The sequence below is a fragment of the Babylonia areolata genome, chromosome 3 (genome assembly GCF_041734735.1).
Source record: "Babylonia areolata isolate BAREFJ2019XMU chromosome 3, ASM4173473v1, whole genome shotgun sequence".
Classification (NCBI taxonomy): domain Eukaryota; kingdom Metazoa; phylum Mollusca; class Gastropoda; order Neogastropoda; family Buccinidae; genus Babylonia; species Babylonia areolata.
The window spans coordinates 46,777,598-46,795,251 of record NC_134878.1 but is presented as its reverse complement, the minus strand read 5'-3'; the positions used below and the strand labels follow the sequence as shown (position 1 = coordinate 46,795,251).

Here is a 17,654-nt window from a genome sequence, read left to right as displayed (position 1 = left end):
ACGCTCAACCCTCACAACACTTCCCGTGGCCCGGGGGGGTCTTCTGGAGGGGAGGGGGCCATTCTTGGAGGGGGGGCCTCCATCCTCGGCTTGGGCACCGATGTCGGAGGCAGCGTGCGCATCCCTGCTGCCTTCTGTGGGGCCTGCGCTCTCAAGCCCACCCTGGGCAGGTTCAGGTGAGTGGGTGAGTGAGTGAGTGAGTGGGTGAGTACTGTGCGCTGGAAACTGGACCTGGGACTGTTCTTAGTCTCTGGTTACGATGATTGTGTTAGTTAGCAACTGGTTTTTGATATGATGTTAATCTTCTGCTTCTTCTTTTTTTTTTCTTTTTTTTTTTCTTTTTTTCAACGATGTAATATTTATGGTTATGATGATGATGGTGGTGGTGGTGAGGAGGAGGAGGACGACGACGACAAGAACATCATTAACAACAACAACAACAACAACAACAATAATAATAATAACAACTACAACAATCATCATAATCATAACAACAACAACAATAATGATGATGATGATGATACTGCTACTACTACTGCTACTGATAATAATAATAATGATGATGATGATATTAATAATAATAATAATGATAATGATAATGATAATAACACCAATAACTAATAATAATAATGATGATGATGATGGTGATGATGACGGCGACGACGACGACGATGACGACGACAACAACAACAACAACAACAACAACAATCATCATCATCATCATCATCATCATCATCATCATCATCATCATCATCATCATCATCATAATACACCAATGATGATAATAATAATAATAATGATGATGATGATGATGATGATGATGATGACAACAACAATAACAAAATAATAATAATAATAATAATAATAATAATAATGCGTATAGATGTAGTCACAATATTTATGAAATAAGCTCATGCTGGTTGTGTACGCCATTGTAGAACTTTAGGGTTGTGTCTGTTCAGTTGCTTCGAAACACTTTATTTTGTTGAATTCATGATGGTTTCTTGAATTAACATTCAGTTTTCGATATGGGGTTTTCTCCTCCATTTTAATGATTTAGCATTTATGTCATTTTCAGCCAATCTGGGATATATTCCGTGAGCAAAGGAAAGATGATAAGTATGCCATTTGTTTCATTATCATCATCATCATCATCGTCATAATCATTATCATCGTTATCGTCATCCTCAGCGTTGTTTTTGCTGTTCTTCTTGTTCCTTTTATTATTCTTAACGTGAATCAGTTTTTATATTGTTAGATGTTTAGGTTACATGTTTTGACTTAGTAAATGCCAGAATGAGTATTTGGCATGGTAGGTGATATTGATGGTGATGGTATGGGGGTGAAGGTGTGTGTGTGGGGGGGGGAAGGGGTGATGTTGATGGTGATGGTGTGGGGGTGAAGGTGTGGGAGAGATAATGGTGTGGGAGTGATGGTGATGGTGTGGGTGTGATGGTGATGGTGTGGGTGTGATGCTGATGTGGGTGTAATTGTGTGGGTGTGACGGTGATGGTGTGATGGTGATGGTGTGGGTGTAATGGTGATGGTGTGATGGTGATGGTGTGATGCTGATGGTGTGGGGGTGAAGGTGTGGGGGAGATAATGGTGTGGGTGTGATGGTGATGGTGTGATGGTGATGGTGTGGGGGTGATGCTGGTGTGGGTGTGATGGTGATGGTGTGATGGTGTGGGGGTGATGGTGTGATGGTGATGATGTGGGTGTGATGGTGATGGTGTGGGGGTGATGGTGATGGTGTGATGGTGATGGTGTGATGGTGTGGGTGTGATGGTGTGGGTGTGATGGTGATGGTGTGGCTGTGATGGTGTGGGTATGATGGCGGGTGTGATGGTGTGATAGTGATGGTGTGGGTGTGATGGTGATGGTGTGATGGTGTGGGTGTGATGGTGATGGTGTGATGTTGATGGTGTGATGGTGATGGTGTGGGTGTGATGGTGATGACCAGGGTGATGGTGATGGTGTGGGGGTGATGGTGATGATGTGGGTATGATGGTGATGGTGTGGGAGTGATGGTGATGGTGTGGGTGTGATGGTGATGGTGTGGGGGTGATGGTGTGGGTGTGATGGTGTGGGTATAATGGTGATGGTGTGGGTATGATGGTGATGGTGATGGTGTGGGTATGATGGTGACGGTGTGGGTATGATGGTGATAGTGTGGCTGTGATGGTGATGGTGTGGGTATGATGGTGATGGTGTTGGGGTGATGGTGATGATGTGGGTATGATGGTGATGGTGTGGGTGTGATGGTGTGGGTGTGATGGCGATGGTGTGGGTTTGATGGTGTGGCTGTGATGGTAATGGTGTTGGGGTGATGGTGATGGTGTGGGTATGATGGTGATGGTAATGGTGTGGGTATGATGGTGAATGTGTGGGTATGATGGTGATGGTGTTGGTGATGGTGATGGTGTGGGTATGATGGTGATGGTGTTGGGGTGATGGTGATGGTGTGGGTATGATGGTGATGGTAATGGTGTGGGTATGATGGTGATGGTTATGATGGTGATGGTGATCGTGTGGCTGTGATGGTGATGGTGGGGGGTGATGGTGATGGTGTGATGGTGATGGTGATGGTAATGGTGTGGGTATGATGGTGATGGTGTTGGGATGATGGTGATGATGTGGGTATGATGGTGATGGTGTGGGTATGATGGTGATGGTGTTGGGGTGATGGTGTGGGTATGATGGTGATGGTGTTGGGATGATGGTGATGGTGTTGGGATGATGGTGATGATGTGGGTATGATGGTGATGGTGTGGGTATGATGGTGATGGTGTTGGGATGATGGTGATGATGTGGGTATGATGGTGATGGTGTGGGTATGATGGTGATGGTGTTGGGGTGATGGTGTGGGTATGATGGTGATGGTGTTGGGGTGATGGTGATGGTGTTGGGGTGATGGTGATGGTGTGGGTATGATGGTGATGGTGTGGGTATGATGGTGATGGGGATGGTGTGGGTATGATGGAGATGGTGTGGGTGTGATGGTGATGGTGTGGGTATGATGGTGATGGTGTGGGTGTAATGGCAATGGTGTGGGTATGGAGAGTAATGGTGTGGGTGTGATGGTGATGGTGATGGTGTGGGTATGGATAGTGATGGTGTGGGTGTGATGGTGATGGTGTGGGAATGGATAGTGATGGTGTGGGTGTGATGGTGATGGTGTGGGTATGGATAGTGATGGTGTGGGTGTGATGGTGATGGTGTGGGTGTGATGGTGATGGTGTTGGGGTGATGGTGATGGTGTGGGTATGATGGTGATGGTGTGGGTATGATGGTGATGGTGTGGGTGTGATGGTAATGGTGTTGGGGTGATAGTGATGGTGTGGGTGTGATGGTGAAGGTGTGGGGGGATGGTGATGGTGTTGGGGTGATAGTGATGGTGTGATGGTGATGGTGTGGGAGTGATGGTGATGGTGTGGGAGTGATGGTGATGGTGTGAGGGTGATAGTGATGGTGTGGGGTGATGGTGTGTGTGTGATGGTGATGATGTTGGGGTGATAGTGATGGTGTGATGGTGAGGGTGTGAGGGTGAGGGTGTGGGGTTATGGTGATGGTGTGAGGGTGATGGTGTGGGTATGATGGTGATGGTGTGGGTGTGATGGTAATGGTGTGGGCGTGATAGTAATGGTGTTGGGGTGATGGTGATGGTGTGGGTGTGATGGTGACGGTGTGGGTGTGATGGTGATGGTGTGGGGGTGATGGTGATGGTGTTGGGGTGATAGTGATGGTGTGATGGTGATGGTGTGGGGGTGATGGTGATGGTGTGGATGTGATGGTGTGGGCGTGATGGTGATGGTGTGGGTGTGATGGTGATGGTGTGGGTATGATGGTGATGGTGTGATGGTGATGGTGTGGGCGTGATGGTGATGGTGTGGGTATGGATGGTGTGGGTGTGATGGTGATGGTGTTGGGGTGATGGTGAAGGTGTGGGTATGATGGTGATGGTGTTGGGGTGATGATGGTGATGGTGTTGGGGTGATAGTGATGGTGTGGTAGTGATGGTGTGGGTGTGATGGTGATGGTGACGGTGATGGGGATGGTGTGGGTGTGATGGTGATGGTGTGGACAGTTTCAGGCGTGGTGGGCCCCATGGCCCGGGACGTGGACAGTCTGGTGGTGATGACCAGAGTGATGGCCTCCCCTGACATGTGGGAACTGGACCCTGCCCTGCCCCCTCTGCCCTTCCAGGAACAGGTGTGTGTGTGTTTGTGTCTGTGTGTGTGTGTGTGATGAGTGAGTGTGTGTGTATGTGTGTTGTGTGTGTGTGTGTGTGTGTGTGTATGGTTTGTGTGTGTGTGTGTGTGTGTGTGTCTTGCCCCAACACAGCACAGTACATCTTCCCACTGTTTCAGCTGCTGACCAGCAGTCACAGGCTGAGGATTGGATACTACACGTGTATCGGTTACCTTCCGCCTGTCCCTGTGGTGTCGCGAGCGGTCAGGGAGGCCAAGGCGGCGCTTGAAGCCCTTGGACATACGGTCAGTAGTATGAGACTGGGTCAGTCGTGTCCGACTAAGACCACGAGAACAGCAGAGAAGGCAGCTGCTGTCGCGACTATCTGGGCTATCATCCCCAGACTGTCGGATAAGAAGGCTTTTAGACGGTCGATGTTCGGATGTCCCCAAAATGCCAGTACCCCCATCCCCTACTCACACACACGCGCGCGCACACACACACACACACAGCCCCCCACCCCACCCCCCACACCCTCCCTCCCACAAGGATACAGCTCTAAGAGCCAGTACATTTTTGCCTTAAAGTTTTTGAGAGTCAAATTGTTTCACGAAAGACTGCACATCAAAAAAATGAATTCCCATCGTCGTGCAGAAAGCATTGATCATACAGCTCTCCCTTTGCTGTTGGCCCAGCTGTAAAGTTATGTCAATCTCTGGTGAAAGCTGAGCGACGGAGCCTAGCCAAACTTTGTTGTTGTTTTTTAACTGATCCTCCTTGCTGTTGGCCCAGCAGTCTCTGATACAGGCCGACTGTCAGAAGTACATTGAATCCTGAACACCAGGAATGACGCACTTGTATGAATCTTTTTTCTTCTTCTTTTTTTTTTTTTTTTTTTTTTTTTGTACGCTTATAGTTGACTTCACCAAATTTTTGCGCCTTATACATATTATTATTAGTAGTAGTTCTTTTTTATGTATTTATCTATTATTTATTTACTTCTTTTTTTTCCTCAAGGCCTGACTAAGCGCGTTGGGTTACGCTTATAGTTGACTTCATCAAGTTTTTGCGCCTTATACATATTATTAGTAGTAGTATTTACTCCAAGACACTGGAGCAACTCATCAGAGAGCTTCTGTTTGCCGACGATGCTGCCCTTGTCGCCCATACAGAAGCGGCCCTGCAGCGTATAACGTCCTGCTTAGGGAGGAAGGTGGCAGAATGGTTAAGACGCTCAGCTGCCAATACAGAGAGTCCGTGAGGGTGTGGGTTCGAATCCCGCTCTCGCCCTTTCTCCTAAGTTTGACTGGAAAATCAAACTGAGCGTCTAGTCTTTCGGATGAGACGATAAACCGAGGTCCCGTGTGCAGCACGCACTTGGCGCACTGAAAAAGAACCCATGGCAACGAGAGTGTTGTCCTCTGGCGAAATTACGTAAAATGAAATCCACTTTCATAGGTACACAAATATGTAAGCATGCACTCAAGGCCTGACTAAGCGCGTTGGGTTATGCTGCTGGTCAGGCATCTGCAGGATGTGGTGTAGCGTGTATGGATTTGTCCGAACGCAGTGACGCCTCCTTGAGAAAGTGAAACTGAAACTGAAGCTTCGCAGAGGCTGCGCAGCTCTTCGGCCTAGAAGTCAGTCTGAAAAAGACGGAAGTTCTCCACCAGCCTGCCCCACAGGAAGAATTCCACGCTCCTCACATCAACATCGGTGAGACAGAGCTGAAGTCGGTCCACCAGTTCAGCTACCTAGGCTGCACCATCTCGTCTGACGCCAAGATCGACAAGGAGATCGACAACAGACTTGCAAAGGCAAACAGCGCATTCGGCAGGCTGTACAAGAGAGTGTGGAACAACAAACACCTGAAGAAAGACACAAAGATCAGCGTGTACAAAGCTGTTGTACTGCCCACCTTGTTGTATGGCTCCGAAACCTGGGTCACCTACCGGCACCACATACGACTGCTTGATCGCTTCCACCAGCGCTGCCTTCGCACCATCCTCGGCATCCACTGGAGTGACTACATCACAAATGTCGAGGTCCTGGAGCAGGCAAAGACTATCAGCATCGAGGCAGTGCTGCTAAAGACCCAGCTACGTTGGGCAGGGCACGTGTCCAGGATGGAGGACCACCGCCTGCCCAAGATCGCGCTGTATGGCGAACTGTCCACTGGCCACCGTGACAGAGGAGCACCCAAGAAGAGATACAAAGACTCCTTGAAGAAAGCTCTCGGTGCCTGTCACATTGACCATCGCCAGTGGTCCGCAGTAGCCGCTGATCGAGAGACCTGGCGACGCACCATCCACCAAGCTGTCTCCTCCTTCGAAAACAACCGCAGGGCCAGCCTTGAGGACAAACGCAGAAGGAGGAAGAACCACGACGCTGCAGCCGCGAACCCAGACCAGACTTTCCCTTGCAACCGCTGCGGCCGACTCTGCTTTTCCCGCATTGGCCTTGTCAGCCATGAGCGTGCCTGCATCAGACGTGGACAACGCCCTTCCTAGATCTTCGTCAGCGAAGCCAGGCCATGTATGTGTGTAGTTCTTTTTTTATGTATTTATCTATTATTTATTTACTTCTTTTTTTCCTCAAGGCCTGACTAAGCGCGTTGGGTTACGCTGCTGGTCAGGCATCTGCTTGGCAGATGTGGTGTAGCGTATATGGATTTGTCCGAACGCAGTGACGCCTCCTTGAGCTACTGAAACTGAAACTGAAACACCAGTCAGACTCAAAAACCACATCCACCCACACGACAGTGTTTTCAATCAATAAGGGCACGGAACAGAAAGGCAGAGTCATCAGAGACAGCTGAGAGAGTGGCAGTGCTGAATTAACCTTTCGCCATTCAGTTGAAGAGGAAGGTGGCAGAATGGTTAAGACACTCATCTGCGAACACAGAGACCGTGAGGGTGTGGGTTCGAATCCTGCTCTCGCCCTTACTCCAAAGTTTGATAAAAAGAAAGAAAGAAAAAAAAAATATATATATATATATGACAGTCAGTCGTGTCCGACTATGATCATCAGAACAGCAGAGGAGGCAACTGCTGTTCCGAGTATTTGGGCTAGAATTTGATTATAGTGGAGAGTGTCTTGCCCAAGTTACATCCCCACTCTCTCGGCCAAGTGGGTTTCAGAACAGTCGGCGTTGGGATGGTTCCCAAAGGCCAACTAACCCACAAGGCTGCAGCACTAAGAGCCAGTGCAATTTTGCCTCCTAGTTTGAGAGTCATAATCCTTCACAAAAGACTAAGCTGTAAATGAGTCCCCATTGACTGGAGAAACCATTGATAATACAGCTCTCACTTTGCTGTTGGCCCAAATGTAAACTTTTGTCAATCTGTGATATAAACCGAGTGTTGGGCACGATATATAGATATATATAAACCGGACTGAGTGTTCGAGATGGCATCCATGTCTTTATTTCAGGGACAATTCTGGAGAGACTGAAGAAGACGGTTGTAGTCTGACGAAGATTTAAAATGGTTAACTCTCTCCATACGAACGGCGAAAGAGACGACATCAACAGCGTTTCACCCCAATTACCATCATCAAAATATTGCAAGCGGAAGGCTCTTATACTGAAGAGGTGAATGTTGACAAAGAATATCACAATTCTGACGACGGAAGCTAAAGGTTGGGTCATTCAGACACCCACTGGACATCCGATGGGTCTGTGTAGAGGAGAAGAGAGGACTGGCCGTACGGAGTGAATTAAGCTGCGTTTTGCCTGAATACATTATTTATTAATTTTTATGAGAGACAGAGTATGAGTCAGTGAGATCCGATAGAGAAGCTGTTGCGTTTTGTGGCTCAGCACAGCCCTCTGAGGTGAACCACAATCCAAAGGAAGAGTTGTCTCCATCAAATGGAACTGCCTGTTTTCTTTCTAAAAGATGAGAGAGAAACCAATCCAGAGTAGTATTCCTTTTTCCTAAATTGTGTTTCACACGTGTCTACAGGGGCAACTGTTTAGAAAACAAACAAAAAAAAAGGTTTAAAATATGTTTTCGCATGCATGCTACAAGTACCCAAATGTCTAATTTGTGGCTGTGTGTGTTGTTTGTTTGTTTGTTGTTGTTTTTTTGTTTTGTTTTTTGTTTTTGTTTTGTTTTTTGTTGTTGTTTTTTTCAATTTTAATATTTTGATCCAAACTCATGGGCAGGACTTTTTTTTTCAGATATCAATCATCATTTATGGAAACAGGCAATTATTCTGAACAAACAAACAAACAAAAAAATCAGCAGAAAATATAAACATTTTTGGTATGCAACCAGAAAATAGTATCTCAGTTTTAGACACAGCAAAGTATTCAGTATACCTATTACAAAAAAATATTTATAGTCAGTTACGTAACCAGAAAACATGTAACCTAAGGATACAGGCAATTATTCAAGAAAGCAAACTGGAAAGCTGGAAAGTGGTTTTATATGCAACGGGAACACGTCTACCTACCAATATTGTTTTATTGAAATCTATTCATCCTTTTTTTTTTTTCTTTCGTTTACTTTTTTCAGATGGTGGAGTTCGAACCTCCGACTTACGACACGATGATGGGAAACACCATTGGAGCTGACCAGGGCCGAACTGTGCAAAACGCGGTGTTAGTAGAATCGTTAGTTGGTCAGCGTGTGTGTGTGTGTGTGTGTGTGTGTGTAAGAGAGAAAGAGGGAAAAAGAGAGAGAATGTGTGTGTGTGTGTGTGTGTGTGTGTTAGAGAGAGAAAGAGAGAGAGAATGTGTTGTGTGTGTGTGTGTGTGTGTGTGTGTGTGTTAGAGAGAGAGAATGTGTGTGTGTGTGTGTGCGCGCGCGCTAGCGCGTTCGCTTGTTTGTTTGTGTGTGTGTGTGTGTGTGTGTGATTTAGAGAGAGAAAAAGAGAGAAAGAGAGAATGTGTGTGTTGTGCCTGTGCATGTGTGTGTGTGTGTGTGTGTGTGTATTAGCGCGTTCGCGCGCGCGCGCGCGTGTGTGTGTGTTGGCGCGTTTGCATGTGTGTGTGTGTGAGAGAGAGAGAGAGAGAGAGAGAGAGAGAGAGAGAGAGAGAGAGTATACAGAAAATAAATGCAATTTACTACCGTTAAAATCCATACACATATTTTAACGCTGTTTTTTCACACGCTTTCATTACAGTTAACACACGAACCACCTATTTCAGAAGACAAACTTTTAAGATTGTATGTGTGCGTGCGCGAGCGTATGTGCATGGGCGCGCCTATGTATTTGTGCGCGTGTGTGTGTGTGTGTGTGTGTGTGTGTCTGCGTGTGCTTGTGCGTGCGCGCGCGCGCGCATGTGTGCGTGTGTGTGTGTGTGTGTGTGATATGACAGAAAAGACGACTACGTGGATGTCTCACTGAGAGCGGTATTGTTGACGCGGCTGCCTCGATGGGTGATTTCTCTTCTCGGTTACGCCATATACTACAAGGTCAGAAACTTGTGATTCCAATCCTTTAGTGTGTATGTGTGTGTGTGTGTGTGTGTGTGTGTGTGTGTGTGTGAGAGAGAGAGAGAGAGAGAGACACACACACACACACACACACACACACACACACAAACATTCACTCATACCCTTCAGACCTGAAGCATTGAAAACAAAAGTCAAGAAAACTGAATGTAACAACAACAACAACAACAAATGGACGGTAACACTCTTGTGCGAATAATAATAATAATAATAATAATAATAATATTCATATAGCGCTGAATCTTGTGCAGAGACAAATCAAAGCGCATTTGCACCCAGTCATTCACATGCATGCATAACTCTAAAACTGGAGAAACTGAAGACAAAGAAGAGGCAGGGAACGGAGGCTATTTTGAGAAGAGGTGGGTTTTAAGGCCAGACTTGAAAGAGCTGAGTGCGAAGACCTGAGGAAGCGAAAGAGGAAGTTCATTTCAAAAATGCAAGGTCCAGAGACAGAGAAAGAACGGCGGCCAACAGTGGAGTGTTTGAATCTGGGCATGCGTAAACAAAGCGGATCCGAAGCCAATCGCAGAGAGCGAGATGGAGTGTAGAGGTGAATGCAGCCACAGAGATAGGAAGGGGTAGATTTGAAAACCATAACGCATCGTCTTCCAGCCATCATAAACCTGAGAATAATGAATTAGAACGGACTGGAAATGAGTGGGAGTGGGGGTGGCTTTTCACACAGTTTTCATGCAGATAAAATGCGCGTGACTAAATTGTGGTTATAACAGAGAAAATATTTTTTTAATATTGTTACGAAATATATCATTACATATAGGCTTACTTTAATTTCTATATTTCAATTTCCACAGGATCCAGCTCAAAGAAAACTTTTGACGCAACTAAAGAAGGATGGGTGAGTTTGTACGTGTGTTCATCACAACAAACCTTCTTATTACTGTCTATCGTTCTATGTGCCTCTCTCTCTCTCTCTGTATATATATATATATATATATATATATATATATATATATATATATATATATATACACACATATATCACAGCCGTAACCAACAAGTGACATGGAATAAGTCTGGCCGGGTGTAGGTTGAGAATTCTCGGACCACATGCTTACAAGTATTGGTTTTAAATTGACCCATCCATACTCTCCCCTTGTCCGATGTGTGTGTGTGTGTGTTTTTGTTGTTGTTTTTTTTTGTTTTGTTTTGTTTTTTGTTTTTGTTGTTGTTGTTTTCGTTTGTTTGTTTGCTGTTGTTGTTTTTGTTTGTTTTGTTGTTGTTGTTTTTTAATGGAGGGTGAGAACCTTACGTTTTTCGTTTCACTGCAAAGCGTACGATGATGATTGTGAGAAATTGGATTGTCTTTCAAACATGTTCGGCAAAGAATGGAGATCAGTTTAGTGTACTTAATGTGCATCTATTTTCGTTGTTGTTGTGATTGTACCCCTACGTCATTAGGGCTGTCAAGCTACTGACATTAAAAGGTTTCTGAATTCGGTCTGTCTGTCTGTCTCTCTCTCAAACTGCTTTGCTGAATGTGCCACCTCTTGCACTTGTATGTCTGTACGTATATCCCTTCATAATGTGCATTGGCCTACATGACTAAAAATCATAATATAAATCATCCGATTCCGAATATCTCTTTCTGTCTCTGTCCCCCTTTCTCTTTTCCTCCCTGATCACCCCCAACCCCCACCCACCCCCCGATCCCCCATCTCTCTCTCTCTCTCTCTTTCTGTATCCCACCATGCTTTCACGTATGTGGACTACCTTTTCAATTAATGATTGTGACTGTGATTGTAGGGCGGAACAAATAAGTTGTTATTTCCGAATTAGATTATCATAACTGGTCGTTTTTCAACATCACATCAAGCTGCGTTTAGTTATCTTATGCTGCATACTTTGGTTTGTCCACTCTTAGGACTGCATATTCGTGGTTTCTCCAAGTTCAAGAAATATTGGTAAGTCTCTATCTGTCTCTCTCTCCTGTGCGTATGTTTGTGCACGCGCCTGTGTGTGTGTGTGCGTGCGTGTGTGTATATCCGTGCTAGATAGATAGATAGACAGATAAATAGATATAGAGATAATCTGTACCTCATGTTCATTTACCTTTACTGTGCGCACAAATGTATATTACATGTAAACAACATTCACCGTGGATTTAATCTTTTTATCAAAGTTTTGTTTTTGTTTCGTATGAGCAGTGCTTTCTCCATTGCAATGGGAATTCATTTACAGCTTAATCGTTTGTGAAGGACTATGACTCTCAAACCAGGAGGCAAGATTGCACTGCCTCTTAGTGCTGCAGCCTTTGGGGCTAGCTGGCCATTGGGGACCATCCCAACACCGACTGTCCTACTCAGCTAAGAGAATGGGGGTGTAAGCTGGGCAAGACACTCTCCACTATAGTTAAATTCTGGCCCATGTAAGTCAGGGCAGTTGTAGCCTCTTCTGCTGTTCTGATTATCATAGTCGGACAAGCCTATCGTACGCATCCGTGGGACAATTATTTTTTCGTTGACATAGGCCTGTATTTCTGTAGGGAAAAGACTAGCGACACCTCTTATGAAGACCTTTCATTTCATCATATGATCTTGTCTATACATGCAGTATCGGAATACGGGTTGGGAAGACCAATGGTGCTCAGTCCTATTAAGGAACCCTCTTCCAAATTATCATGTTATTTGTCTTTAACATTGACAAGGAACTCTGTGTGTGTGTGTGTGTGTGTGTGTGTGTGTGTGTGTGTGTGTGTGATATTTGAACAGGACTACAGGGCAAAGTTCGTGAAGAAGTGGAAGAAACAGGCACTGGATGCAGTCATATGTCCGGCGTTTCCTTGCCCCGCCCCCAAAACCGCTCACACCGGCTGTCTCGCTGGTGAGTATCGGCAGATAGGCACATGTTTTCCGGTGTGTATGCTTTACGCATGCAAAAAATACATAAGGGGATGCAAGTCTGCGTGGGCACAAACTTGCGTTCTTCTCACCGTGCGTAATGGGGCATGATAATGCTGGGAGACACACTGATGGGAGCTGACGGCAGAAGTGGCTATAAACCTGACATAAGATACTGACCTTCAACGAGAGGTATGGTCCTACAGTGATCAGAGAAAACGCTTCAGAGACTCTGATTCTCAAGTCAGTAAAAGTTAATCAGGAAAAGTGTTTGGAACCAACCCGGACACCCTAGAATTGAATGACATGGATTGGGCATGGCGGCGCAACTTATCCATAAAAGCACCAAGACACATGCGAAAAACTGCAACACAGCAAGCAACAAAAAAAAAAGCCCGGAAATCTCGTGCCAAGTAACCACAGGAGGGTGACCCCCAGCCTCCTCATTCTCTGCTCTGGCTGTCACAGTACGCCCCATGTGCCGATTAACCCAATCAGCCATCTACTCACCCATTAACTCTCTCAGCACCTTCATCCCCAAGATACCGAAAATGGTCCTCGTCGATACAATGGATGAACACGCAGTACTTGAAGAAGTGGTAACATAAATCGTCGCTGCGTAATTATAGTTCTTTTTATTGTTACGTTTATCGCTGATAAGCAGCTCAACCGTTGTTATTTTGATAGTTGTCTTTAGTTTGAGGTGGGGTTGGGTTTTTCTTACATAATCATAGTTATTTTCATCGTTACATTTATCTTTGATTAGCAGCTCAGCTGTTCTTATTTTGATTGTTGTCTAAAGTTTGGGTTGTAATTTTGTTGTTGTTATTGTTGACATCGTGATGTTTATTCGTTGATTAGCAGCTCAACTCTTCTTATTTTCATTGTTGTCTTTCGTTGGGGGGAGGGAGCGAGGGGGGCCGGGGGGGGATGGGCAGGGGGATCTTTGTTGTTATTATTGTTGGCATTCAGTTTACAAGAACGTGATGGTAAGGAAACACCTATGTCGTGATTACCATCATTGTTAACATGTCTAATAGCGGGAGCTGCTGGGTCCGCTTTGTACAATATGGTCAATCTCCCGGCCGGGGTGGTGCCTGTCACCAAGGTGACGGCCCAGGATGTGGCTGACGTCAACAACCCCGCGCTCTTTCGGGCCAGATGTGCCCTCGAGGGATACCTGAAGGAGGTAAACAGGTTGAGATTTCTGTTTGTTTGGAACTGAAATGGAAGAGGAAGGGCAGGGTCGGCAAGAAGAATGGATGCAAAGCTGGGGATTGATGGGGGGTACTTGCACGTGTCCAATAAAATTCTTTAGTAACGAAAAGAAATTGAAAAAAATACGATATATGCTTTTCTTGACATCCAGCCCTCGCCCTAAAGAGGTTCTAAACATAAGAACCAACCTGTAAAACAAAAAAGGATTTCCGGAAAAGATCAGTGAAATCACACACACAGGAACCCAGTTCCCTTCTTCCCGATTATCCCACCCTCCACAGACCATCACGCCCAGGACAGAGCAAAAGAAACCACACATGAAAGGGCAAACGAAAAGAATAGCATGCCAACTCCATACAACTACACACAACGTGCTCCGTTCGAAATCAAACCCTATTCCACCCCTACATAACCTCATACAAACAAGGTGCTCCGTTCGAAATCAAACCCAATTCCACCCCTACATCGCCTCATACAAAGAAGGCGCTCCGTTCGAAATCAAACCCTATTCCGACCCTACGTCACTTCATACAAACAAGGTGCTCCCTTCGAAGTCAAACCCTATTCCACCCCTACATCACCTCAAACAATCAAAGTGCTCCGTTCGAAATCAAACCCTATTCCACCCCTACGTCACCTCATACAAACAAGGTGCTCCGTTCAAAGTCAAACCCTATTCCACCCCTACATCACCTCATACAAACAAGATGCTCCGTTCGAAGTCAAACCCTATTCCACCCCTACATAACCTCATACAAACAAGGTGCTCCGTTCAAAATCAAACCCTATTCCACCCCTACGTCACTTCATACAAACAAGATGCTCTGTTCGAAATCAAACCCCATTCCACCCCTATATCACCTGAAACAAACAAGGTGCTCCGTTCGAAATCAAACCCTATTCCACCCCTACATCACCTCATACAATCAAGTTGCTCCATTCGAAATCACACCCTATTCCACCCCTACGTCAATTCATACAAACAAGGTGCTCCGTTCAAAGTCAAACCCTATTCCACCCCTACATCACCTCAAACAAACAAAATGTTCCGTTCGAAATCAAACCCTATTCCACCCCTACATCACCTCATACAAACAAGATGCTCCGTTCGAAATTAAACCCTATTCCACCCCTACATCACCTCAAACAAACAAAATGTTCCGTTCGAAATTACACCCTATTCCGACCCTACGTCACTTCATACAAACAAGATGCTCCGTTCGAAATCAAACCCTATTCCACCCCTACATCACCTCAAACAACCGTTCGAAATCACACCCCATTCCACCCCTACATCACCTCATACAAACAAGGTGCTCCGTTCGAAGTCAAACCTTATTCCACCCCTACATCGCATTATACAAAGTGCTCCGTTCGAAATCACACCCCATTCCACCCCTACATCGCCTCATACAAAGAAGGTGCTCCGTTCGAAATCAAACCCTATTCCACCCCTACATCGCCTCATACAAACAAGGTGCTCCGTTCGAAATCAAACCCAATTCCACCCCTACGTCACCTCATACAAACAAGATGCTCAGTTCGAAATCAAACGCTATTGCACCCCTTCATTACCTCATACAAACAACGCTATTGCACCCCTTCATTACCTCACATAAACACAGTCAAGCAGGACAAACAGACAAAGAAAAGAGAGCGAGACAGAACCCACACAACAAGCATTCAAAAATATATCTCAAACAAATCAACCAAACAAACAGAAAGGAGGCGAAGATAGCAACAAAGTACATGCGCACGGCTCACAATTCTGATCGCAAACAGGTGTTGATCTACAAATATATTTAGACTATGGTGAATATGATGTACTTATTTTTTGCTGTTATTTGGGCCAGTGGTATGTGAGACTGTGATACTGTCTCTGTTGGTTTTGTTGTTGCTGTTGTTTGTTTTTTGTTTGTTGTTTTTTTTGTTGTTTTTTTGTTTGTTTGGGTTGTGTTTTTTTTACATTCCTTTTCGTCACTAAACTTTGTATAATAGTTCTTACTGTAAAGCACAGTGATCCCCAAGTTCTTACTGTAAAGCACAGTGATCCCCAACTGAGATTGTGGTACTGTGCTGAAAGAGCTTTCATTCATTAGTAATAGTAATAGTAGTTGCTGTTGTTGTAGAGGTAGTAACAGTAGCTTGATTATCATTATCATTGTTGTTGCTATCATTATCATCATCGTGTCTGTGTGTGTGTTCTCTTTTTTTCTTCGTTTTTTAACGGTGTGTGTGTGTGTGTGCGTGCATACGTGTGTGTGTGTGTGCTTGCGCGCACACGTGTGTGTGTGTGTGTGTGCGTGCGTGCGTGCGTGCGTGCGTGTGTATTTCCACACAGAGCTGTGACACAGAGCGGAGTGTGGGTTTGCCAGTGGCGGTTCAGTGCGTCACGCTGCCCTTCCAAGAGGAGTTGTGTCTTCGTCTGATGAGAGAACTGGAGACCGCAGTCGGCTACAGCAATCTGTGATTGGTCAACACGCAGCGGATTGTTCCCAGTCTTCTGTGGGGGTTTTCGGGGCAGCGGGGAGATTTTTTTTTTTTTTTTTTTTTTTTTTTTTTTTGTGGTGGTGGTTTGGGGGGGGGGGGGATGCAGTGACGGGAGGGAGCACGTATGTGTATATCTCACAAGCATACAAGAAACAGAAGAAGAGGGTGGTAGCGGAGATTAGAAAAGAGAGATAAACCACTTGCAGTAATTGCTGAAGCCAGGCAGCCTGCGCCGCGACACGCATTCATTATTCATGAGCTGCCTTTGCCCCGCCCAAACGAAAGGAAAGCGTCAGTCGAACGCAGTCTCCTGAGTGATTTTATAATTTGGATTTCACCTTTTTTCCCTTTTCTGTTTGCTTCATCCCACGCAGATGTCAAACTCAATTTTGTTGTGAATAACATTCCTAAATATTTATATGTATTGGTTACTTTTATTTCCCTATCACCACAGCACCATTTTTCACGAGTCGAAAGATGACCTCCATTGCGGAAAACTATAATATTGGTCTTATCGAGATTCACTGTTTGTTGTAGTCTGTCTGTTTCCTGCTTAAGGGCATTTAACTGATTTTGTAACCCTATGGGTGTGTCAGACAAGAGAACAACATCATCAGCAAATAGCATTAAGAGCAAATCTGTTGCGCCAGGTATCATTTGTATTCCATGTCTCCCCTTCTTTGATAACTCCACTGCCAATTCACCGATGAAAAAGGAAAACAGCTGTGTGCTTGGCATACAACCTTGTTTAACCCCTCTTGGACACTGAAAAAAGTCTGAATAAATACCTTTGTCACGAACACATACAAGTACAGAATCGTAGATGCTTTTAACAGCCATGTAAAACTCCTGAGAGAGAGAGACAGAGACAGAGACTTAGAGAGAGAGATAGAGCACAATACAACGGTCTGCTCGGGCAACATGAAGCGTTCGTATATATATGAATTATATATATGATTATGTACATATAGATAGATTTAGATTTACATACTGATAGATCTATATGAAATTATGTATATATGTATTCATGTATGTATGTATAGACAGATGTTAGAAGAGAGAGCTGAATATGTGTTTTATGGTGTTTTTGTTTTTTTTTTTGTTTTTTTTTTTTTTTTGTTTTTTGAAGAAATGGTGATGTAAACCAGAAAGTGTGAAGAAAAAGTAGCGTTACGAAAACGCAGTTCAATAATTTATAACTGTCTCTCTCATGTGCAACATTGCACTGGGGGAGGGGGGGGAGTTGGTGGTGGGGGGAGCTGCTTTATTTTCTTTTTATATTATCTATATTCAAGCAGATGCAAACGTGCTAAAAACCAAAGCAAAAATGAATCGGTTTTCATTGTATACAGCGAATCTTACTACACGTGGGAAATCCCAGGCGTAACTTAACTTTCGCTTTACTGCAGCTGAACCGTCAGAACCGACCAAT

The 17,654-nt window shown here is 44.9% G+C and overlaps 1 protein-coding gene across 1 annotated transcript in view; it reads left to right on the top strand.

The window, feature by feature from the left end:
* Window positions 1-16,225, top strand: part of LOC143280343 (fatty-acid amide hydrolase 1-like) — a 25,033-nt gene extending 8,808 nt beyond the window's left edge. The window contains exons 7-17 of the mRNA XM_076584978.1: window positions 1-176; window positions 1,079-1,119; window positions 4,088-4,212; window positions 4,371-4,496; window positions 8,712-8,797; window positions 9,518-9,614; window positions 10,469-10,512; window positions 11,539-11,578; window positions 12,386-12,497; window positions 13,555-13,703; window positions 16,074-16,225. The exon at window positions 1-176 is cut by the window's left edge and continues 31 nt beyond it. Of these exons, the coding sequence (XP_076441093.1) occupies window positions 1-176; window positions 1,079-1,119; window positions 4,088-4,212; window positions 4,371-4,496; window positions 8,712-8,797; window positions 9,518-9,614; window positions 10,469-10,512; window positions 11,539-11,578; window positions 12,386-12,497; window positions 13,555-13,703; window positions 16,074-16,202 (1,125 nt within the window). The 3' untranslated portion in view covers window positions 16,203-16,225. The remainder of the gene's footprint in view (window positions 177-1,078; window positions 1,120-4,087; window positions 4,213-4,370; window positions 4,497-8,711; window positions 8,798-9,517; window positions 9,615-10,468; window positions 10,513-11,538; window positions 11,579-12,385; window positions 12,498-13,554; window positions 13,704-16,073) is intronic.
* The last annotated feature ends 1,429 nt before the right edge of the window (window positions 16,226-17,654 follow it).